The sequence below is a fragment of the Gasterosteus aculeatus genome, chromosome 11 (assembly GCF_964276395.1).
Source record: "Gasterosteus aculeatus chromosome 11, fGasAcu3.hap1.1, whole genome shotgun sequence".
In the NCBI taxonomy this organism is placed as follows: Eukaryota; Metazoa; Chordata; class Actinopteri; order Perciformes; family Gasterosteidae; genus Gasterosteus; species Gasterosteus aculeatus.
In genome coordinates this window covers 4601802-4621037 of record NC_135699.1, presented here as the reverse complement: position 1 = coordinate 4621037, position 19236 = coordinate 4601802, and the positions used below count along the sequence as shown (strand labels likewise).

Sequence of the window (19236 nt, the reverse complement as noted above, 5' to 3'; positions counted from 1 at the left end):
CGACGGACTGGAACCTCAAGCTTTTAACAGCAAGCCTCAAACAAATGACAATGGCGCTACGTTGTTTATCATTACCAGTTCATGTGTGGGAAATAACGTCCGCATTTACATTCCCCTCATGCTTTACGTTTACGGCCCATAAACAGGACTGACCATCCGCTACAAAGCCTTTCAGCCACATTGAAAGCATCACAAGAGGGAGAGCAACGGAGCACAGGAGCATGTACACCGAGGAGTGCCTGTAGAAAGCCTAAGCGTGCACAGGGGAGCGAGTACAAAACGTGCTCAGCGCATCGTGTGCAACATCAAGCAGCATCTCAACGGCCCGTTCTCTGGGGAGAGGAGACGGGCCTCGGCACCGACCGCTGCTCAGGGCGCCGTTCGCCCTGCCGGGAAGCCCGGGCATCTCTCCCTAATTAGCTAATCCCATGACGGACAATCAAACAAAGACGGCCGTCTGGAGCGCCTGCACCCAGCAGCAGCAAGCGGCCCGCTGTCAGTGGTACGATAATATTCATCTTTCTCCAAACACAAGAAACCTTGAGGACACAGATTCTTTTACAGAAAAACAAACACACAAACATTGTTTCACTTATTTGCGCTTATATCTATTTACGGTCCCACTTGAAATGATGAAGGTAGTACAGATGCTTTGGTGTTTCACGCGGGCCGCTGAGGGAAGCACCTGGTGCCTGTGCGAGGAGGAAGTGTGATGTGATACGTGAGAAGATGCGTGGCCCCACTAGCGCAAAGTGAGTTATTGCAACCAGTTGAAACCCGATATCGTGCGCAAACACCTGTCGGCACTTTTGCTGTGTTAGCACCGTTAGCTGTGAGCCGTCGACTTGTCGGAGAGGAACAGAACTGCTCCCAATCTCCCAACGTCGAGCACCTTTAAATTATTTCTATCCCGCCATGCCAGGGGCACACGGGACCAAAAAAAACCTTTAAAATGTAGCGTTGTTGCAGAAAAAACTCAAGCTAATGCTAATGTTAGCCAGTCTCATGGCAATCACATTGTGCTGGTAAATGTAGTGAAATAGGTCGTGCTTGATCAGTGATGAGCGACCGCGTGTTGCAGATGACACGGACACGTTATCCATCATTCTTTTAGCACAGTCAGCTCGGCTCATTCGCCCGTTAGCGCGCCGTGTCTGGCGGCATGTGTTCAATACTCTGTTTCAAACTGAAAAGAGGGACTTTTATTCACTTCTGTCTCCAAACTGCCTTTTTTTGTGTGATTCTGCTCCTCTGAAGATGGTTATTGTCATCACGTCGCCGTTGTTTTTCTTCCATTTCCTCAGAGAAAGAGCCCATATTTCTGTTGAAATTGTACTTTTAAAACCAGAAGTGGTCCCTCGGCTCGAACGCTTCTCGCTCCTCGCCAGTGAGTCGTGCTTTAAAAAGGAAGTGACAGCTGCAAAAGGCCATTTCGAACCTCCTGGGAAAACGATAAGGTTGGAGAGGAGATGCGATGCTGCCCCTCCTGTAAGTAATGCAGACCATAAAACCTCGCTCAGGAGGCTCCCTCCTGCTTGTTGCAGTACTCCCTCTGATACGTTCTTCTGTGCACGTTAAACGTGTGCATCAGCAGCCTCAGTGAGCATTTCACTCGTGAACAACAATAATAATTCTGATTTACTGGTTCAAAATCATCAACAGGACACTTATTATATAATACTTGCAAGTAGGAGACACAGCGAATGCATGAAGGCTCCTCAAATGGTTTTCTAGTTGGAAGATAAACAACCAGGGGGGGGGTCTGGACACAACCTCGAGTATCTCAAAAGATTCGTGTCCATCATAACGAGCCTGGGGGCCCCCCAGTGAGAATAGAGGGTGTCAGTGAAAAGCTGCCCCCCCCGATCCGATCTCATTGACCTCTGGGGCGGCCACACACACACACACACACACACACACGCGGTCCACATGTTGTCCCACCGCGGGCATCGCCAGGCCGCATGTATGTGGTGAAGGCCACTTTCATGAGGAAACAGCAGCTCCCCGGGGGGAAGGGGGGGGGTTCTGGGCTCCTCAATGAGCTTCTTTCCCTTACATCCAACTCCCAGCGGTGCTCCTCATTATTCCTCCTTAATGTGTCGGCAAATAAAACCCCGACGGCACGCCGCCCACCCCCCGGGACACAGATCTCAGATCTAATTTGTCTTGATGTTGGCGCTTTCCTTTAATCTCTGTGAATCAAGTCACTCGGCTCTAAAAGTTCTGCCAGTGGGACTGACGAGGAATACTGCGGCGTTGTCGCTGCTGTGACTCAGGCGCCGCTCTTTTTATGTCCTCTCCAAATATTTCTCGTTGCCGCACAGGAACAGCGCACTCGTTGGCCGCGTAATTCCAAAAGCGTAAATGTATAAATGTGCTGCTGCAACAGCGTTTCCGGTGAGGGGTTCCTCAAGCTTTTGGAGGTCCGTTGCCGGAAATTTGTGGAATTTTAATTGTATCGTCAAATGACCGAGACAACGAAATAAACTAACTGGAAAATGCAAACCGCACAGAGATGTCGATAAATATCAATGAATGATACTAAGTGCTGAACGCAGACTTTAAAGTGTGCCAAGATGGAGATTAACCGTGTAACTGCATTGCATTGTAATTTGTGCTCAGCTACATCCTCACATATGTGTACGTCATATTAAAGAAACGTCTTCTGTACGGTTCATATTCTTCTTGCACATTGTTTGTCGACGTTTCCACATTCCTGCGACAATTTTGACATTTAAGACTACAGCTCTCTAGTTACTGTGTTTTTGCAGTATCCTTTGTGTTTCCATTGCACATTTCGGCTCTCTTGCAGTATTGCACCAACACGGCAAAACTAATTTCAAAAACCTAACAAGTTCCTTTTTCTTGTGATCCGAGGGCACGGGGTCCGTGTTAGACGCTGCGTGGGAAAATGGCCACTCAGCCCTCTCGCTTCCCACAGAGGTCACGGTGACATCTGACCGATTACCGCGGCTTTTTACTGAACACACCACTGGTCCGTCAGCTCCTTTTCCCGGGATGAAGATCTGGAGTTCACGCTCCTCTCCCTTGTCTGTGGAGGACTAATAAACAGCCACTAATGGGGAATTAGTCTACATCTCATTGAGTTTTTACGCCTGCCGACTTCAAAGAGATGACGCTCTGCATTTTGAAGCTTTGCAGGAAATCTGAAGTCTTGTCGCAGGATTATGAGCCACGGAACACTGCTCCTATATTAAGCCTCTGTGCGCAGCCTAATGTCTCAGTAGAAAGCGTAATTGAATAGAGCTTGGTTAAAAATGGATTTTAATATGATTCTATTCCTTCTATTACTTGCTTTTCTGCTCCTTTTTTCCTCTTCTTACCTCTACTGCTGTTCCTCTGTTACCAAAGTCACAAGTGTGAGCACACGGTTTCAACAGCTGGAGCTGCACTTCTACCGCTTGGGGAGAGAGTTCAGAGTTCAACGAGCTGCGTCTAAATCCAGCAGCCTCGCTCCCGCCTAGTTCCCCGCGGAGGGTTCAGATGTTCAACCTGTGAGGTGATCGATGGCTCCGTGGTGCAGTGGAGTCTCTTCATCGCTCATCCTCTGTTTCAACTAGTGCTTTCAACCAATCAATTACTTCTTTCCTCCTGGGGGGGCTGAGCAGCTGTGAGATTGTGGATGCTGGTCTGAAGGTTGTCACCTTCTGCCTTTTTTTGTAACCTCCGTCATGTTTTATCAGAGAACCAGCTGGTGGCCAATCGGCACGTTAAGGATGGAGCGGATGGGGTTCGGTATGTGTCATATCGGCACTGTAGCTTATTTCTCCGAGCAAGAGAATTCGACTGTTGTACCAAAATACAGCATGAAGGACTTCCTGTTGGGACCTCTTCCTTCATCACCAGTAACACCGGCATTGTAGTTTATCTTGAGTCATTCCTTCATACACACCGGTATTGACAACAAGGAAAAAAACTAAATATTTGACACATTTAAAAGAAAAAAATGTACCAATGTTCCACACAATTTCATGAAGCTCAAGTCTGCAATTTTCACAGAATCCTTTTCACAAATAGACAAACCAAACTAACTGGAAGGAGAGAACAGACCTCTCCTTCAAATCCATCTCCCATTAAAATTGGGCCCGTTTTTGTTTCCACAACCTTGTTATTACAAGTCAGCTGCACACAGAAATGGATGTCACCCCACAGTTCTCTAACCATTAGTTTCAACTGAGATGAGATCTCAGTCTTTAGAAATCATCCTCTGGGGGCCATGAATGGCCAGGAAGAAAAAGGATCCATCCAATACCTTTTGAGTCTGGACAAAAATGGTGGACCAATCAGCTCTAAAGACACACTGCCATCACTGCCAAGCCACAAAATGTCCTCCACCTCCACGCAAACATACAGCTGCTAGTTGAGAATATATTACTGTTGCTGTGCAGTTTATTTACTGAGAGCTATGTAACATTTGCTGAATATAGAATGTGCTGCCCCTGTACCAGTTTCCCCATTTGGCGTATTTTGATCAGTTTGTATGTCTACTTAGAAACTGAAACTCTGTTATGTCTGTCGAGGATCGGCGTGGACGAGGCAGAGAACCAACAGAGGCTACAAGCCGTCGCGGTGAGTCCGTCCTTCTTTTACCGTGTCTTTCACATTCGCCCCTTCAGGCCTCAAGACCGCCTCGAACTTTCACCTCACGTCAAAAACAACCTCACAGGCCAATAAATCTGTGCAGTGAAAATGGGTCTCTCTCCCCCCCCCACACACACACACACACACACACTTCCTCTAGCGATGCGGGCCCCGATTGGGCCTCGGCATGCTCGCAATGTGCTGCGGCGCTCAACTATTTCCCCCGGCATCCCTGCGCTGCAGCAGCTGCATCTCCCCGCTTTAATCTGTCGGCCACGTCTCCTAAAAATACCCCCCCCCCCTCAGTCCTCTGTGCTTTGGTACAGAAGACCTCCTTGTCTTTAGGGAGCAGGACTGCAGAGGGGTGTTACTAAAGAATTATATTAAAAAGCGGGCGTAACCCACCATCATCAGCACAGTGATCTTGGATTAAGTTCAATCTGTTGTTAGTGGAACAAACAGCTGTCGCTTAAATTCTGGTTAAGCGGCTTTTCTGTTGGAGCAAGTTTTCCTCGCCGCTGAGAGAGAACTTGAAGGAGGATTTATTATAAGTGAGGGGTAAGTAGTGATACTTAGTGATTACTTTACGCTTTTTCTACTTTTTTTGTGCGCAAACGAGTTCCAAGCAAAGTGAATGTAACGGCAGCGTAGAAGATCAGTTTTCTTCATTTTCTCCGATAGCCGCGGCAGGAGAGCGAGGTTGGGATTATTGTTACAGACACACAGTTATTACACTCTGCTTTCAGCTTTTTTTCCACAGTGGCGTCACTGCCCCGGTTCACAACCACCTCGTAGGAGTGTTGCCGCTGCCTACTCATCGTCCCTCCGCCGATACGCCCCAACAACCGGCTCCCTTCTGAGACTCTTCTTTCTTTCTTCACATTCCCTCTTTGAGGATTTGTCTCCCTTTGTCACCCGGAGAGGCGTCGGAGGCAGCAAGAAGAGGAGCGGCTGACGAGAATCACTTATTTGCTCTCTTAGGGGTTGATAAGGATGAATTTGAATGCTCAGGTGAATTTCTCACACACAAAAATAGCAAAATGTTCCTTAAAAAATGAAGAACTCTTTTGCTGTGAAAATAGACGGCTGGGATCCAGTTTTGTCCATCCTCCTTTCCAGCTGTTTCTCATTAAGGAAATATGTCCCGCCCTCATGTCACGTCTTCTGACTTCTGCCAAGCGAGCCGACGCCTAGCTCTAATGTTCTGGTCATCGTGACTTCATCAGGAGTCTGATTTACTCACATTACGTCCGTCCGGTCCCGGTCGGGCCAACAGAGCGCTCATGGATACGCCTCCCGCCCGAGGCCGGGCGATGACTGACTGACTGTGGACGTCTGGGGGGGGGGGCAGAGGGCTCCGAAGCACAGACACCCTTTCACTGTCACTCCCACAGACCCTGCTCGTCCTTCGGCCCTCGTTGGGCCCTCGTTGGGCCCTCGTTGGTGCCTGCGGAGGAGGCAAAGTGGCGCTGCCAGCTGGCCGGCTGTGTGTCCGCTGAATGCTTGTCAATGCGCGGCAGTGGTTGTTTCCGGCAGCGTTGCCGCTAACAGGGACGGTCCAATCGCTGCTTAGTATCCGTGTCCGGGCGCAGCTGGTCTCTGACGTCTTCCCTGCACATGCTGAAGGAGTGTAGGGGGGGGAGGCTGTAGTGAGCATTATACTTTGCATCCAAATCATGATGAAAACACAGATGTGCTGCGCGCATCAGAGCACACATGTGCACTTTCAGGTTCTGTGGTTTAAAGGTGAAAATTAACATTTGAAAAGTATGTTGGCTTAGCAGCCAAACAGGGTTACATTTTTCTTTGTCATACTATGTTAAGTGGTACATGCACTCACTAGCTCAACATGGCCTCTGCATGGATCATCCACAGTTGACGAAGATGCTTTTTGCTTGTTGCGGTTTCTTCTCACGTACACGAACATGTTTGCAACAACTAGTTCCCAAGAGTCGTAGGTCGAAAGACGCTAAGTAGGTCTCACGCAGCATTATGGTGTCATTTATTATCATGCCCCAGATGTGTTACATCCTTTTAAGCCTCGGGCTATGGTGTTTGCAGCCATCAAGTGCATATTTAAGAATCCATTCGCAGGGTTTTCACTTTAAAAACGACAGCTTGGCGCATTAAAAAGTCGTCTAAGAGGACGCGCATTTTGACCGAGCTGTGGAGCTCATGTTGGCCAAGTGAAGCAAACAGGCTCCGGCAGAGAAAAACCAAATGCCAGTGTCAAGTGTCCCTTTGACTTCACTGAGAATGACTAAATTGGGCCCCGTTGTCCCCCGTGAGCGCTCAAGTGGGCCGGCGAAAGAGGGCACGGAGCGAGGAATGAGCCGAAGGCGCGGCGAGCGCTGGCCGATCGATGCCGGGCCGCCTCGACCGTCCGTTCTGAACCCTGTTCCCCTTGTGTCCCCTTGTGTCTCCTTCTGTCCCCGTGTGTCCCCTTCTCCCACACAGAGGAAGCACTTGAGGGAGACGTGGCTCAGCGAAGCGTCTCCAGCCCTTGACGAGCCGTCGACGGCGTGAGCCGCGCTTCATCCAGCTGCACTTAATTCAATCACACAAGTGTGTGAGACATTCATGATGGGGAAGCAGGGTGGGGGGATTTGGGACTATTTAGTCTGCACGGATAACAGATATGCAAGGCGGGACAGTGTATCGGTCACAGACACACTTCTACGTCGACTATGACGAGCCATGTGTGATGGCAGAGACACACACACACACACACACACACATTTGCCCTATAAGTCTTGTAGTCAAGAAATGGTGTCGCTGTGCCGATGTGTGTCAGGAAGAGAAGTCAAAAGACGCCCGAGGACGAGGAGGTGTTAATTACCACAAACAATCCCTTAACCAGCTAGTCAATGTGCGACGATATATTATATAAAATGATTTCCTGATAGGACAGTAAGTCAAAAGGATAAATAAGCGCATTTCTTTGCCAAAAATGCCAAATGAAGAGTTGATACACTAGAGCTCAAAATCCAAGATGGCTGCTGTCCATCAACAGTAAAGAGCTGTAGTAAAATGTCTTCATTAAGCACCTGGTCTCATTTGTGTCAGTGATGCATAACTTCTATCTGCGGGTACGTTGCCACGAAAACAAACAATGGCAAACATGGGAAGTTTCTGTGAGTTTTGTTATTTCAATTTTTAGCAAATAATTCCAAGGCAACCTCTTACAAACATTTTTTTAATCACATTTTCACTGTAGTTTAACTTAAAAACCTCCTGTACCACATATATGTTTTTTTTCAGTAAATAAAGAGGATTACTTCTGGATCCAAATGGCCCAGAGGACGTTCCATGAAAGTGGGCAAGACGGCCGATCAGGTGAGGCCAGGGATCAAACTTCACTGTAATTTACCAGGAATGCATATGTTCAGTATTTAATACGGCGTGATTACAGGGCTGAAGCCCACAATGAGGATCAAATGGGGAAAGCTCTCATCATTTCTGAGTCAAGTGCCGGTGATTTAAGTTCCCTGCTGTCCATATTGGCTGCTGTATAACGTCTAAGTTCATAAAGGCTCTCAAGAATTTGACTGCAGCTCTTTGTGATTATTTCACATTATGTTGGAATAAGGACAATATATACAGTATATATATATATATATATATATATATATATATATATATATATATATGTACCTACCTACCTGCAAACATGGGCAAAATTTAGGCTACAGAACAATGTTCCTTCCCCCCTCTTGCAAAATACGAGCTCTTTATTTGCCTCTTCAGCCTCAGGCTGAGACTTAACGACAATCAGGTGAGACACCTGAGAAACTTGTTATATTCTGCCGACTTTTTCAGTTACATTTGTAAATTGGTTTCATGCGCTCTGGAGGGTTCATTGCATCTGTATATAGTCTGTAGTGCCGGCTCACATTAGTTTCACAGAGATCCTGCTCTGACCTGCCGTTAGCCTTTGTACCTCCCACCCTTCAAACTATGACATATTAAGGACTGTTGGGTTGAGAATTTTTACATTTTATCTTCAGAATCTGTTCTCATTCTGCAGTCCTGGGAATGTTGGAGGTGCAGGTCGAGAGAAACCCTAAGACGGGCGCCACCTCTATCAGGTCGGTGGCGCCTGTGTCCACGGCAACCGGCGAGGCGATCTTCGACGACGGCAGAAGGAGCATCCACGCGGTCGGCGGGTCGGGGAGCCAACCCTCGACCAAAGAGCTCGGCCACATCCTGAGCATCGTCGACGGGGTCGGGATGAAAGCGCTGCTGGACGACATGGCGCTCACGCCAATCCAGGAGGAGGCGGAGACGCAGAGCAGAGAAGCCAGCACAGCTCCAGGGCGTCCAGTCGTGTCTTTTTCGACCCTTCGTGCACCAAAGGAGGACAACGCGCAGTTTGGAAGCTCTGGAGGCGACGGCTTGGAAGCCGAGCCGGGGGTAGAGCAGCGCTCTGCGAGCATCCGACCCGAGGAGGAAAGAAAAGGGTACCTGAGGATCTCAGCGCCCCGAGACACCGCGGGAGAAGTGGGCAACGTGGAGGAGCTGAGGTTGGAGGACGGCCCGGTCACTCTCATGTTCCTGGGATACATGGACGAAGACCAAGGAGACGGCCGGGAGGAGCATCAAGGCATGTTGACCGCGGAGCACGTGATCATCACCGAGGAGGGAGAAGAGCGCGTCTTCGAAACCGAGACGTCCGCTTCACCTCAGGAAGGGAGAGAGTCCCGCGTGTCTCAGGACGTCCCCCTGGATGGACACAGGGCCGGGAATGAGGTCCAGGGAGAGGCAGGAGATAATGGGGGGCAGAAGTCGGCCTCCGCCGGTAAAGCCACCACCAAGCCCAAGAGCTGCCAGTGTTGCAACGTCATGTAAGAAGAGATCAACCTCCATCGTGTCATCGGTGCCTGAAGGTCGACGATGGCGCATTGGAGTAGAGAGGGTGCGCCGTGAACCGCAAGGTTGGCGGTTCAAGCCCCGGCTGCTTCATGTCCCCTGTCGAAGTGTCCCTGAGCAACACCTAACCCCTAATTGCTCCCCGGGCAAAAATGTATAAAGCCATGGGTTCAAAATGCAGTCGCTTTGGATAAAAGCGTCAGCTAAATGACCTGTAATGTAAAGGACTGGTATGGAAGACGAGACCACCACATCATGTGCTCTCAACGACGTGGCTTTACTTTACCGTCGCATCCCGTTGTGGGTCTTTCATAGCAGGGAAAACGACCCGCGAGCCACTTCCTCCCTCTGGTGGACAAAGCCGAGAATGTCAACATGTCCTTGCATAATTTGCATCAAATGTCTCCAGTCCCTCAGGACTTCTTCTGTGGCTTTCCATATGTTTAGCTGTTTAGCAGAACAATCACATAATACTACCATCCTTTGACCTTTTTTAATGGAATTGGAGGAGTTCGTATTCTACGACTAAACCTTTTTTTGAATGTTGAGTTTCATCTACTAGACTGGTCCTTTGGACGAGATCCACTCAGCCAAACCACTTCACACTTGGCTTCCTCGGCTCGTGAGCAAACCCGACAGGTATGAAGTCGAACTAATCAAGGTTTTTGCAGACAAATTCCAGGGCAGGCAAACAGAGAGACGGCCCTTTCATTTCTGTTAAATTCGATTTAAGCAAAGCTCCCATTGTAACGCTCTAGATTGGGTTCATTCATGCGTCGGAAAAAGGGGGGGTTGGAATAACTAAGTTCTCGGCATTGTGGAGAAAAGCTTTCAAACTGCACTCAGGCAATAGTTTAGGAGGATACGATCTGCAGCGAAAATATTTCTAAGCATTTAAATTACCATTGAAAGTTTGGGAAAAGGAATTTTTTCAAAAAAATGGAAGACTTCCGAATTTGTCATATGTCTGAATATTCATGTCTGCTACACAGCAAATATCTGCTAATAAGTATGTTGTTATTTATATCACTGTCGTTTTGTATTCAATTGATTTATTGAAGTGGATGTCTACTGGAATATATGACAATAAATCTGAATAGAATTCTCCAAGAATTTCTCTGGAACTGAACACAAAAATCTGCATGCAAACACACTAAACGATGCGGAATATGAACACGTGAATAACAGATGGACCGCTTCTCAAAGAAGGACTTAGTTTGCTCACATGACGCAGAGGACAGGAAGGTACAGGTGTTACATGTAAGCAGATCATATTTCCATCGGGCACTGGAGGGGACGGCAGCACTACACTCAGGTGGGGTCTCTTCCTTCCGCATTTCTACATTATGTGTTGATATGATTATGAGACACGGTTAAAGAGCATGTCATAATCTTCCAAATATGTTGAGAATATAACTAAATATTAGTGAGAGTGATGGAATTTGTACGTGTGCACGACAGCCATTTATCCCCAAATCTGGAAAATGGGAGTCGTGGAAGAGCATGCACAATGTCGCTTAGATAGGCAAGTTTACAGCTTATAGCATTTTTCATAAAAACACAAAAGGTTAAGCTCATTAATATGTCCCGTTGCATGGTGCGGATGTTGGTAATCCTGAAACGCAGAGTTGCTGGCATTAAGCCCCTCGATGCAGGTGTAAATATAGACTCACAGCTCAGGGAACCAGATAATACCCGGATGATATTCATATTAAGGGGGACATATTTTTGTCAATTCACTCAGCGTACGCCGCGTAGCGTCTGAATGCACAGAGCGGGCCCCGTAAAAGACGCCACGGCCTACTGACAGCACAAGTCACCGCGGCTCAGGGGCCAACGGACATTATTGAAGCAGGATTCTCAACAGGCCAACCGGTGAGGTGGCGAGAGCCGCTGGGGGCCGGCGGGCACTGCACATGGTGTGCGTGTGCCAAAACAGACGGAGCAAAGCCGATTACTCCTTCCCTTTGTCAGCAGAATGGGCTGTGCTAGGTCACAGCGGGGGAAGGGGGGTGAAGCGGTCACTGAAACGGCCCGCGCCAAACGAGAAAGAAGTGATGTAGCTGTTTTCAAACAAGGATTCTGAATTTCTGCTGTCGTCAACTGAGGTTTTGTTTGGGAATACGCACATTCAACACACGGCTGACACCATATAGGACTTGGTGCCCTGAGGAGATCTGTTGTTAACATTCCGTCTAGCTTGAGAAATAACATATGCAAGAGGCCCATACATGTTTTACAGGCCAATAGGATGCAACGGTATTGTTGAATGCAATTCTTCAGTATTTGCCAGATTCTTCCAGTTTATGTTCAAAAACCTACATTGTGCACCTTCAACATGCACCTTCCCCGCTGCTTCTTGCAATGTCACTGCCACCTTTTAGTAGAGGAAATCTGACAAACTATTGGTAGGAATATGTGCGTCCATGTTATATAATTACTATCATTATTATAAAGAGAATAAAACAGACCACTGATGAAAACGTGACTCGGCAGCTACTTGTGGTGAGAAACGTGTGGTCTGTCACCTGATCGCAACCTTTTCCTGCACAGTGTCTGTGTCAAACAGTAGTTTGAAGACCCCCAGTGCTTCATTTTTGGCTGTTTAATGGAACTACATGCTACACACAGAGCGAGATAAGTCTTGCAGTGGCCGTGCCCAGTCGTCTGCAACAGTCACAGAGCAAAAATATGATGAAAAGATAATATAGTCTTTATCTTCACATGCAAGTCCATTTTTTAAAGCACTCTTTAATTACTGTTATTATGGACAGATGATAACTGAAATAATAACGGTGTGAAGTGATTGATTGTCAACTTTGTGCACTGTGTGTGTTTCAACCTAAAGGGGAAGAGAGAGAAAAAAAACGACCTTTGTGTGTGTGCTTCAGAGGCTTGTAACCATGGAAACCCCAAAAAACAGCCCCAGCCCTCGAATCCCGGTGCCCCGAGATGATAGCGGTCTGTGGATGAGGATGGACTCCGACCCTCTGATGGACCACACAGGGGGCCGCGGGCGGAAGCCCCGAGAGGCGACCACGGACCCCCCGCGTGGCCCGGCAGTGATCACCAGGTATTACAGTGTGATGGACGACGACGACAACAACTTTGTCCCACCTCCTCCGCCTGACGCGGCTCCTTCTCTGCACGCAGATGCTCAGGTGAATAATTCCAACGTGACCTTTACAAAGAGGTCAGCTGAAGATAATCCCAGTGGCTTAGGTTGGCATCCTGGGGAGAGCCGGCTAATGGCAACGCAGAGCGCAGCGGAGCAAGTGAACACCGAGCAGACGTCTACGGACGGCGCATCCCCGCCTGAAGTCTCCATTCTACCTGAAGAACAAGACCTGACATCAATGGAGGGAGCATGTTGTGATCCAACCCAGAGACGCCATCATGGCAGAACAGCGGGCGGCGAGCAATCGGAGCCTGAGGATATTTTGAGTGAGGGGCAGAAACGGTGCAGAGAGGCTCAAAGCAACAAGAACCCAAAACAGGTACCTTCAAACATTGGGGAGAACTCTGAAAACACACAGAATTTTGACAAAGAGGGAGAATCAATGTGTGGCTTTGCTAAGACGTACTCAGCCGTGCAAAATGCTGACTTTGGTGAAGATTTTGAGTCCAATGAGCCTCCGGAGCCCTCCAAAAGACCCCAAAACCCGACGGACGCAGCGACCTGTCGGCCGTACGTACCAGAGGTCCCAGTGGAGGAGTCCAATGGACACTCCATCTCCGACGGCTCCGAAGAGACAGGGCAGGGAGATGGGAGCAGGAGAATATCTAATGGTATCCAGCAAGGAGAGCAGCTGCTTCAACGTCTGCAGCTGGTCCAGCTGCGTCAGGACGTGTCTCTACCCGGGAGCCCTGACGCCTCCCAGCAGGCTGTCCGAGAGACACGAGGCGAGACAAGGAGCGCACCTGGGAGTGACGTAGGCGATTCGAAAGCAAGGGGAGCCCACTTGACGGGTGAGAATGAGGAAGAAGAGAGCGGGGGAGAGAGATGGAAGCCGATGGCGGTGGAAGGGAGTGGGAGGTATGCCGTGGAACTGGAGGCTGGGATGTCTTTGTTAATGCCGACGGTGCAGTCAGAGCAGCACAACACCACCATGGCAGAGGCAGGAGACTATGAGGAAGATCAAAGGGACCCCGGTGAAACCTCCTCCACCCAGAATCCCTTTCTCTCCACCTGCCACCGACTCTCGGCCTCCGAGGCCTGGGTTGAGGGGCGGAGCCCCAGCGAGGCCCTGGGGAGCCTGCAAAGAGCAAGCGGCATCTTCGACGTCGCCGATGATCCAGACGTGCTGGAGATCCCCTTCAAGAACCATATTACGCTCGACCCCTTCCCCACCGAGGATGGCGGCGACTGGCAGTTCTCCTCGCAGAAGATGAAAAAGGAGATAAGCCAGGAGACGCGGAGGGAGCTGGTGCTGGTCAACCAGGGCAAGATCCCGGGGGGGTACAGCAAAGGAGAGGTCCACCAGCGGAAGGAGACAAAGCTCCTGTTCGAGGCCTTCCAGCAGATCAACACGGATGGTCCGGCAAGGCCCCCAAGACCCATCGTGAAAGGTCACGTTTACCCCTCTGTGCTGGAGCGCACCCGCAGCATGGAGATGCTGTCGCTCAAAAGTCGGCCCGTCTGCAGAACACAATCCTTCCGGCTGATTAAGGAGAGCGAGAAACACGCAGAAATCCTCAGGCCATCGAGCCTAAAGAGCGGTTCTCCGGACAAAGCGCGCCCCTCTCACTCCGCAAGACACAAGGAGCGCGCGCAGCTGAGCGGTAGCGCGGACTCCGGCGGGGATGCCGGGAGCAGAGACACGGAGGCCAACGGCCCGAAAGAATGTCCCGCCGTCAGGGGAAACCCCTTCTTCAAGCTGCGCCCGGCCCTTGCTCTGAAGCCAGAGGTAGAGAAGGACATCCGGGAGGCCAAGGAGAGAGAGGAAGAGCTGCGCAGACAGAGATGCACCCTGTACGGGGAGAACGGGCCGAGGGGTGAAGACGGAGAGGGGTCAAGGTTCAAACCGACGCTCGCCACAGGTTAGTCAGAGTAGCTCACGGTAGTTTATCATATCTAATGCACTACATACGGCATATGACCACTGCAGGTTTCTATTCTTCTCCAAAATAAGTACTTTTACTTTTGATACTAGTGTTGTTCCAGTTGATAATTGTATACTTTTACTTCAGTATTTTATGGACCCATTACTTATTTTTACTTCAGTAGAAGAACATCTTTCACCACTGATGATAAGAATGTGTATCTTGTGAGTGACTTGCATGCACCATAAAAGGTTCAATTGCCCATTATTTTACCAATTTTACCAAAAAAATTAGGAATATTTTAGTGATACCCAATCTGATCAGTCAGAAGACTGACAACGCTGTTGACACATGGAAAATACCCAAATAGTTATCGGGTTATTCAGGCCATTGGAATAAATGATGTAAACAATCGCATGTCAAATAAGAGTCACTTAGATCTTCATTCATCGCGGCCTTCCGTCTGAGCGCTTTAATGAACGCCTCCCCACATTAGCGTCACACAGCGTTATCCAAAGGAGTCTTATTGACAACTTTGCGTCAGCCTTGTCACAAGCAGTTAGGGGCGAACCACTCCGGTGGCGCCAGGCCGAGAATGGAGGGGCAGCCGGCCAAAGGATGTGTGGGGTTGACTTGAGGTAAAGACGATGAGGCTGCATGTGACAGCAATGCAGTATGTCCAGGGGCGACACTGGACTAAACCGAAGGAAGCAAATCATTCTTAATGTCAAATGATCTGCAGTCTGACACACAACACTGGATGAGAACGTACATGTAGGACCTGAGTCCACTGTGATGTCTCCACCGACGACATTTCAGCACCATTTTGACACCACACTGAAAAATATGAGTCCAAAAAAGGGAATAATGAGGTGACATCATATCAGAGCCTTCCTCATTTCAGCATGCAAAATGTACCAACCTACAATACTCAAACTGAGGCTGTTGCAGTGGATTTTTATACTGTAGCCATTTTGTACTTCGTTTGAGATGGAAGAGACCGTTGATTTTTTGGGGTTGAAAAGACAAATTATGATTATTATGCTAATGTTAATTAATTAATTAATTAATGAGTCGGTTTGAAAATGTTGTCTCGAGCTGTTTTTTTATTGTTTCCCGCCAACTGGTTTCCAAATGCAATTTCTCCCTTGGTTCCAACACTGGGGACTTAGACATTGTTTCTTCGTGTTGCTGTAAATGCAGGATTTGAGTCTGAACTAGTTTTCAATCCCGGGAAAACAGCTTAAGTTTAAGGCATTAACCAAAAAGGCTGATAGATAAAAATATCTGTACTAGTACAGAGTACCTCCACGCAGACCAGAAACTCTGCACGATGGGTGTGCTGGCCATGAACCGTTTTTAAAATATCACATTAGCCCACATATTAACGTTGTATGATGCCTCGGAATGCTAACACACAGGTTACTACCACAGGGGGTGAGCTAGTTAGCCGCTACACGTGAGAGCAGACAAGCAAATAAGGATTAGTGCGATTCAATTTGCTAAATCCTGAATGGTTTAATGGACATTTGAAGCCTGAGAGTCAAATCCCTTTATAATGTCTTGATCCTTATCTTCTGCCCTCAAGACGTCAGGAAACAATTGAGGGGAAAACTGGAACGCGTATGGCCGCCGCCCTCCAAGAAGGACCAGAAGAATTCGGAGCAGACGCAGGTGATGAGCCAGGTCTAATTACTGTAAAGAGCTTCCTGTCTTGTGTTGGCCATTGTTCAGTCGGTAAGATCTCTCTCTAAGACGCTGGCGGGAACAAAGTGGGCCAATGTGTTGTATTGTTCCCAGGCTTTGGCATCCCACAGATTGATATGTTCAGTACCAGTCAAGGGTTTAGAGACATTTCAATTTAATGAGAAAGTGTGTGGATTGGTTTGTAATTTGCTAATGCTAGTGCTTTTGCTAGTGCTAAAGCACTGATGAGTATGGCTATTAAAAAGGTGAGGTTTACATTGGGAGAGAACTTCAGGAGGAATAAAATCTGAGATACGTTACGTTATAGATAGAAAGCCAGGTGTTATTTGTAGGGCTGTCTACATTAATGCTTTAATCTATGTGATTAATGTGGCGGAGATTAATGCAATGAAATATTTTAATACTTTGTTTACTTCTGGTCTTCCCTTGTACCAGAAGTAAACAAAATTGACCCTGGTAATGAAAGCGCTACAGTCAGTTAGATCGGAGAAAGCAATATGGTAGCTGAAGATGGAGAGAGCTTTTTGCATTGGTAAAGTAAAACAGAGGCGCTAACTGTGCCAAACCAAAGGGGGGTGAGTGGCAAACGGACCACTTAAAGCACCGTTATGCTAAGCTAGCTACTAGGCTACTGTGTTTAAAATAACATACAAGCAAGATATACGCTTTCTAGTCATTACTTATTACTTAGGCTTTAGAAGAAAAACAAACATTTATTAACAACAACATAAATCATGATTAATCGCAATTAATGAATTACAAAATGTGCAATTAATTAGTAAAAAATTTTAAATCTATTGACCACCGTAGTCATTTGTTTTACAACCGGTAGTGATTAGCACCATTTATTGTGCAACAGTTTTCAAATGTATCAAGACGTGGGAGCTAATCTCCATCTCTAAATCTGACCCGTTTTATCTCCCAGCAGGAGGCAAAGGTTCACCGGGTGGGAGGTCAGAGGGCGTCTCTGTGGCAGCGCTGGGAGTCCGGCCTGATCAACGGGAAGACGCCAAAGGAAAAAAAATGAGGTCGGCCATGTTGAATATATCCACCATCTGCAATGCTAGAGCTGCTCCAGTCCAAGATGGATCAATGGAACCGAGGTCCAGAAGTTAGTTCCGGCTTGTACGCTTTTTCTCTCTTCCACTGTGGCTCTGTCTCAGTGTCGACCAGCAGTTTTGATATTTTTAAAAGTCTAGGTGTATTCAGCGGGTAAATAAAGCAAAAGCGTAACACGTTAAGGGGAAGACGCCAGTCAGTTTACTGCTATCTTACCGGTTATGGATTTTTCTAATTTCTATAAACTGTCAAGTTGGAATGTAATGTCGTAATGAAGCTGTCATTTTTCTCTTTTCATAAGTTCCCGCAGCAAATCTCCATTAGATCGTTTGCATTGAGATTTGAATAAATTAGAGAAAAAAACTCTGGCTTGTAAACAAATGGCTTGTTTATTTCCATATATAAACACACTTTTTTTGTGATTTTTGAACCAAGCAACAATGATTATCAGTAGAAAATGAACTATATTTTCCTAATTCTGGGCTGAGATTTTAAAGGGGCAGTGTGCTGATTTTACATATCACATTATACTGTACAGATGTCATCATGGTCTTTTGGGATAGGGTTTGGACTGACAAATCTATAACAGGAAGCCTGTGTTTGAACTGGAGGTGTGGAGTTTAAAAGATATGGGTGTTTATTCGGCTTGCAAAAGACACTGTCCGGGTTGCATTATGGAAAGTGTTGTTTCCCTTGTTTCGGGAACATTCGGACATTCGAGCGCCGAGTCCAATATCAAAAAGGTCTCGTTGTGCACAAATGAATAGGGTAGTTCACGGATGAAGTTCAGGAAAACTTTCCCCTGTTGACCAGCGATCATGTTTACTAGAGAGAGCTTGGTTTGTAATCCTGCACAAAGAGACCCGTACAGCTTAGCCCGTCTAAGTACCATCTGTCAGGACAAGAGGCTCTGCCGATGGAGGAGGCCTCTGCCTGGCACAGACTCACCAGTGATGATGGGCCACAGCTCCCACCGACCCACCGAGCAGCAACGGCCCCGAAGTTTCAGCCACTTTCTTTTTTCTACTGTACCAGCCCCGGGTAGACAAAAAAGGGTTAATACAAAGATGAATGGAGTTCACACATCTGTTATAGCTAAAATACACACATCTTCATAACAACTGTCGCCTTCAACTGCCAACCCCAGCCCCAACCCCACATGACTCATTCCGCTCAGTTTTCTCCATATTTCTTTCTTTTTGCTTTTGTTCTGTCTGTCCTTGCCCTATGTAAAGTGTCTTAGGGTATCTAGAGAAGCATTATATAAAGTAGTAGTATTATTAACAAGAAAGAAATTACACAAGTTTTTAAAACACAATGCATTTTTTAAGATTACACCCAGACGCTTTTTGGGCTTGTGAACTCTTATGAAAAGGTAACATAGGAGATATAGTTCTCCAGTATATTTTGATAATGTTTTGTATACCTTTAAATACAGGTCAGTTGCTTGGAACGGAGTACTTTTACACTTTTAGGATATGAGTACCTCTGATGCCACGGGTGGAGTAAAAGGCGTTGTGCAATGGGTGGAGGTGTAGACTAATTGTTTGGGTCGTTGTTAATACTAATTTTACATGATCTTATCAAAGAGGCCCTGTGGGATTTTTCCATTTTTTTATGGCATTTAATATTTAAAATGAACACTCTTTCATTATTTGCATTCCGATTCCGTGAATTCAGATTTACATTTGGATACTAAACTAAATTCAAACTATTCATACACCTTGTGTGGGTGAAAAGGTTATTATACCACCAGAGGGCAGCATAGGCTCAACAACCAGGAGACAATCAATGTACTCGTCAATTGCAAGTTCAATCAGAGTGCGTAGGTGTGGACGCGGGAGGACATTGGTATTTTCATGGCGATGTGAAGAAATAAAACATTAAGACGAGTGTCAACATGTGTCGCTTTGATCCATAAATGATGCACGACAGCAATTCATTCAAAAACATTCA

At 47.3% G+C, this 19236-nt stretch overlaps 2 protein-coding genes across 9 annotated transcripts; both read left to right on the top strand.

Annotated features, from left to right (window-relative positions):
* Positions 1–4904: 4904 nt before the first annotated feature.
* On the top strand, positions 4905–10578 carry LOC120828284 (palmdelphin). Of its 4 annotated transcripts, none has more exons than XM_078084532.1 (4): positions 4905–5160; positions 5349–5613; positions 7864–7938; positions 8630–10578. In XM_078084532.1, the coding sequence occupies exons 3-4, from the start codon at positions 7893–7895 to the stop codon at positions 9448–9450; spliced, it is 867 nt and encodes a 288-aa protein (XP_077940658.1). In that variant the 5' UTR covers positions 4905–5160; positions 5349–5613; positions 7864–7892; the 3' UTR covers positions 9451–10578. The 4 variants fall into 4 exon arrangements, with proteins under 4 accessions (XP_077940658.1, XP_077940661.1, XP_040047709.2 ...); XM_078084535.1 differs by lacking the exon at positions 5349–5613 and adding an exon at positions 7060–7167 and having other exon boundaries at positions 4907–5160; XM_040191775.2 differs by lacking the exon at positions 5349–5613 and having other exon boundaries at positions 4946–5160; positions 8610–10578.
* A 125-nt stretch (positions 10579–10703) lies between these two features.
* LOC120828283 (uncharacterized) lies at positions 10704–17648 on the top strand. Of its 5 annotated transcripts, XM_078084531.1 has the most exons (5): positions 10754–10786; positions 12320–12544; positions 12625–14511; positions 16103–16188; positions 17150–17648. In XM_078084531.1, exons 3-5 carry the CDS (start codon positions 12720–12722, stop codon positions 17246–17248), a joined length of 1977 nt encoding a protein of 658 aa, XP_077940657.1. In that variant the 5' UTR covers positions 10754–10786; positions 12320–12544; positions 12625–12719; the 3' UTR covers positions 17249–17648. The 5 variants fall into 5 exon arrangements, with proteins under 5 accessions (XP_040047704.2, XP_040047703.2, XP_040047702.2 ...); XM_040191770.2 differs by having other exon boundaries at positions 10704–10786; positions 12320–14511; XM_040191769.2 differs by having other exon boundaries at positions 10708–10786; positions 12365–14511; positions 17147–17648.
* Positions 17649–19236: the final 1588 nt, after the last annotated feature.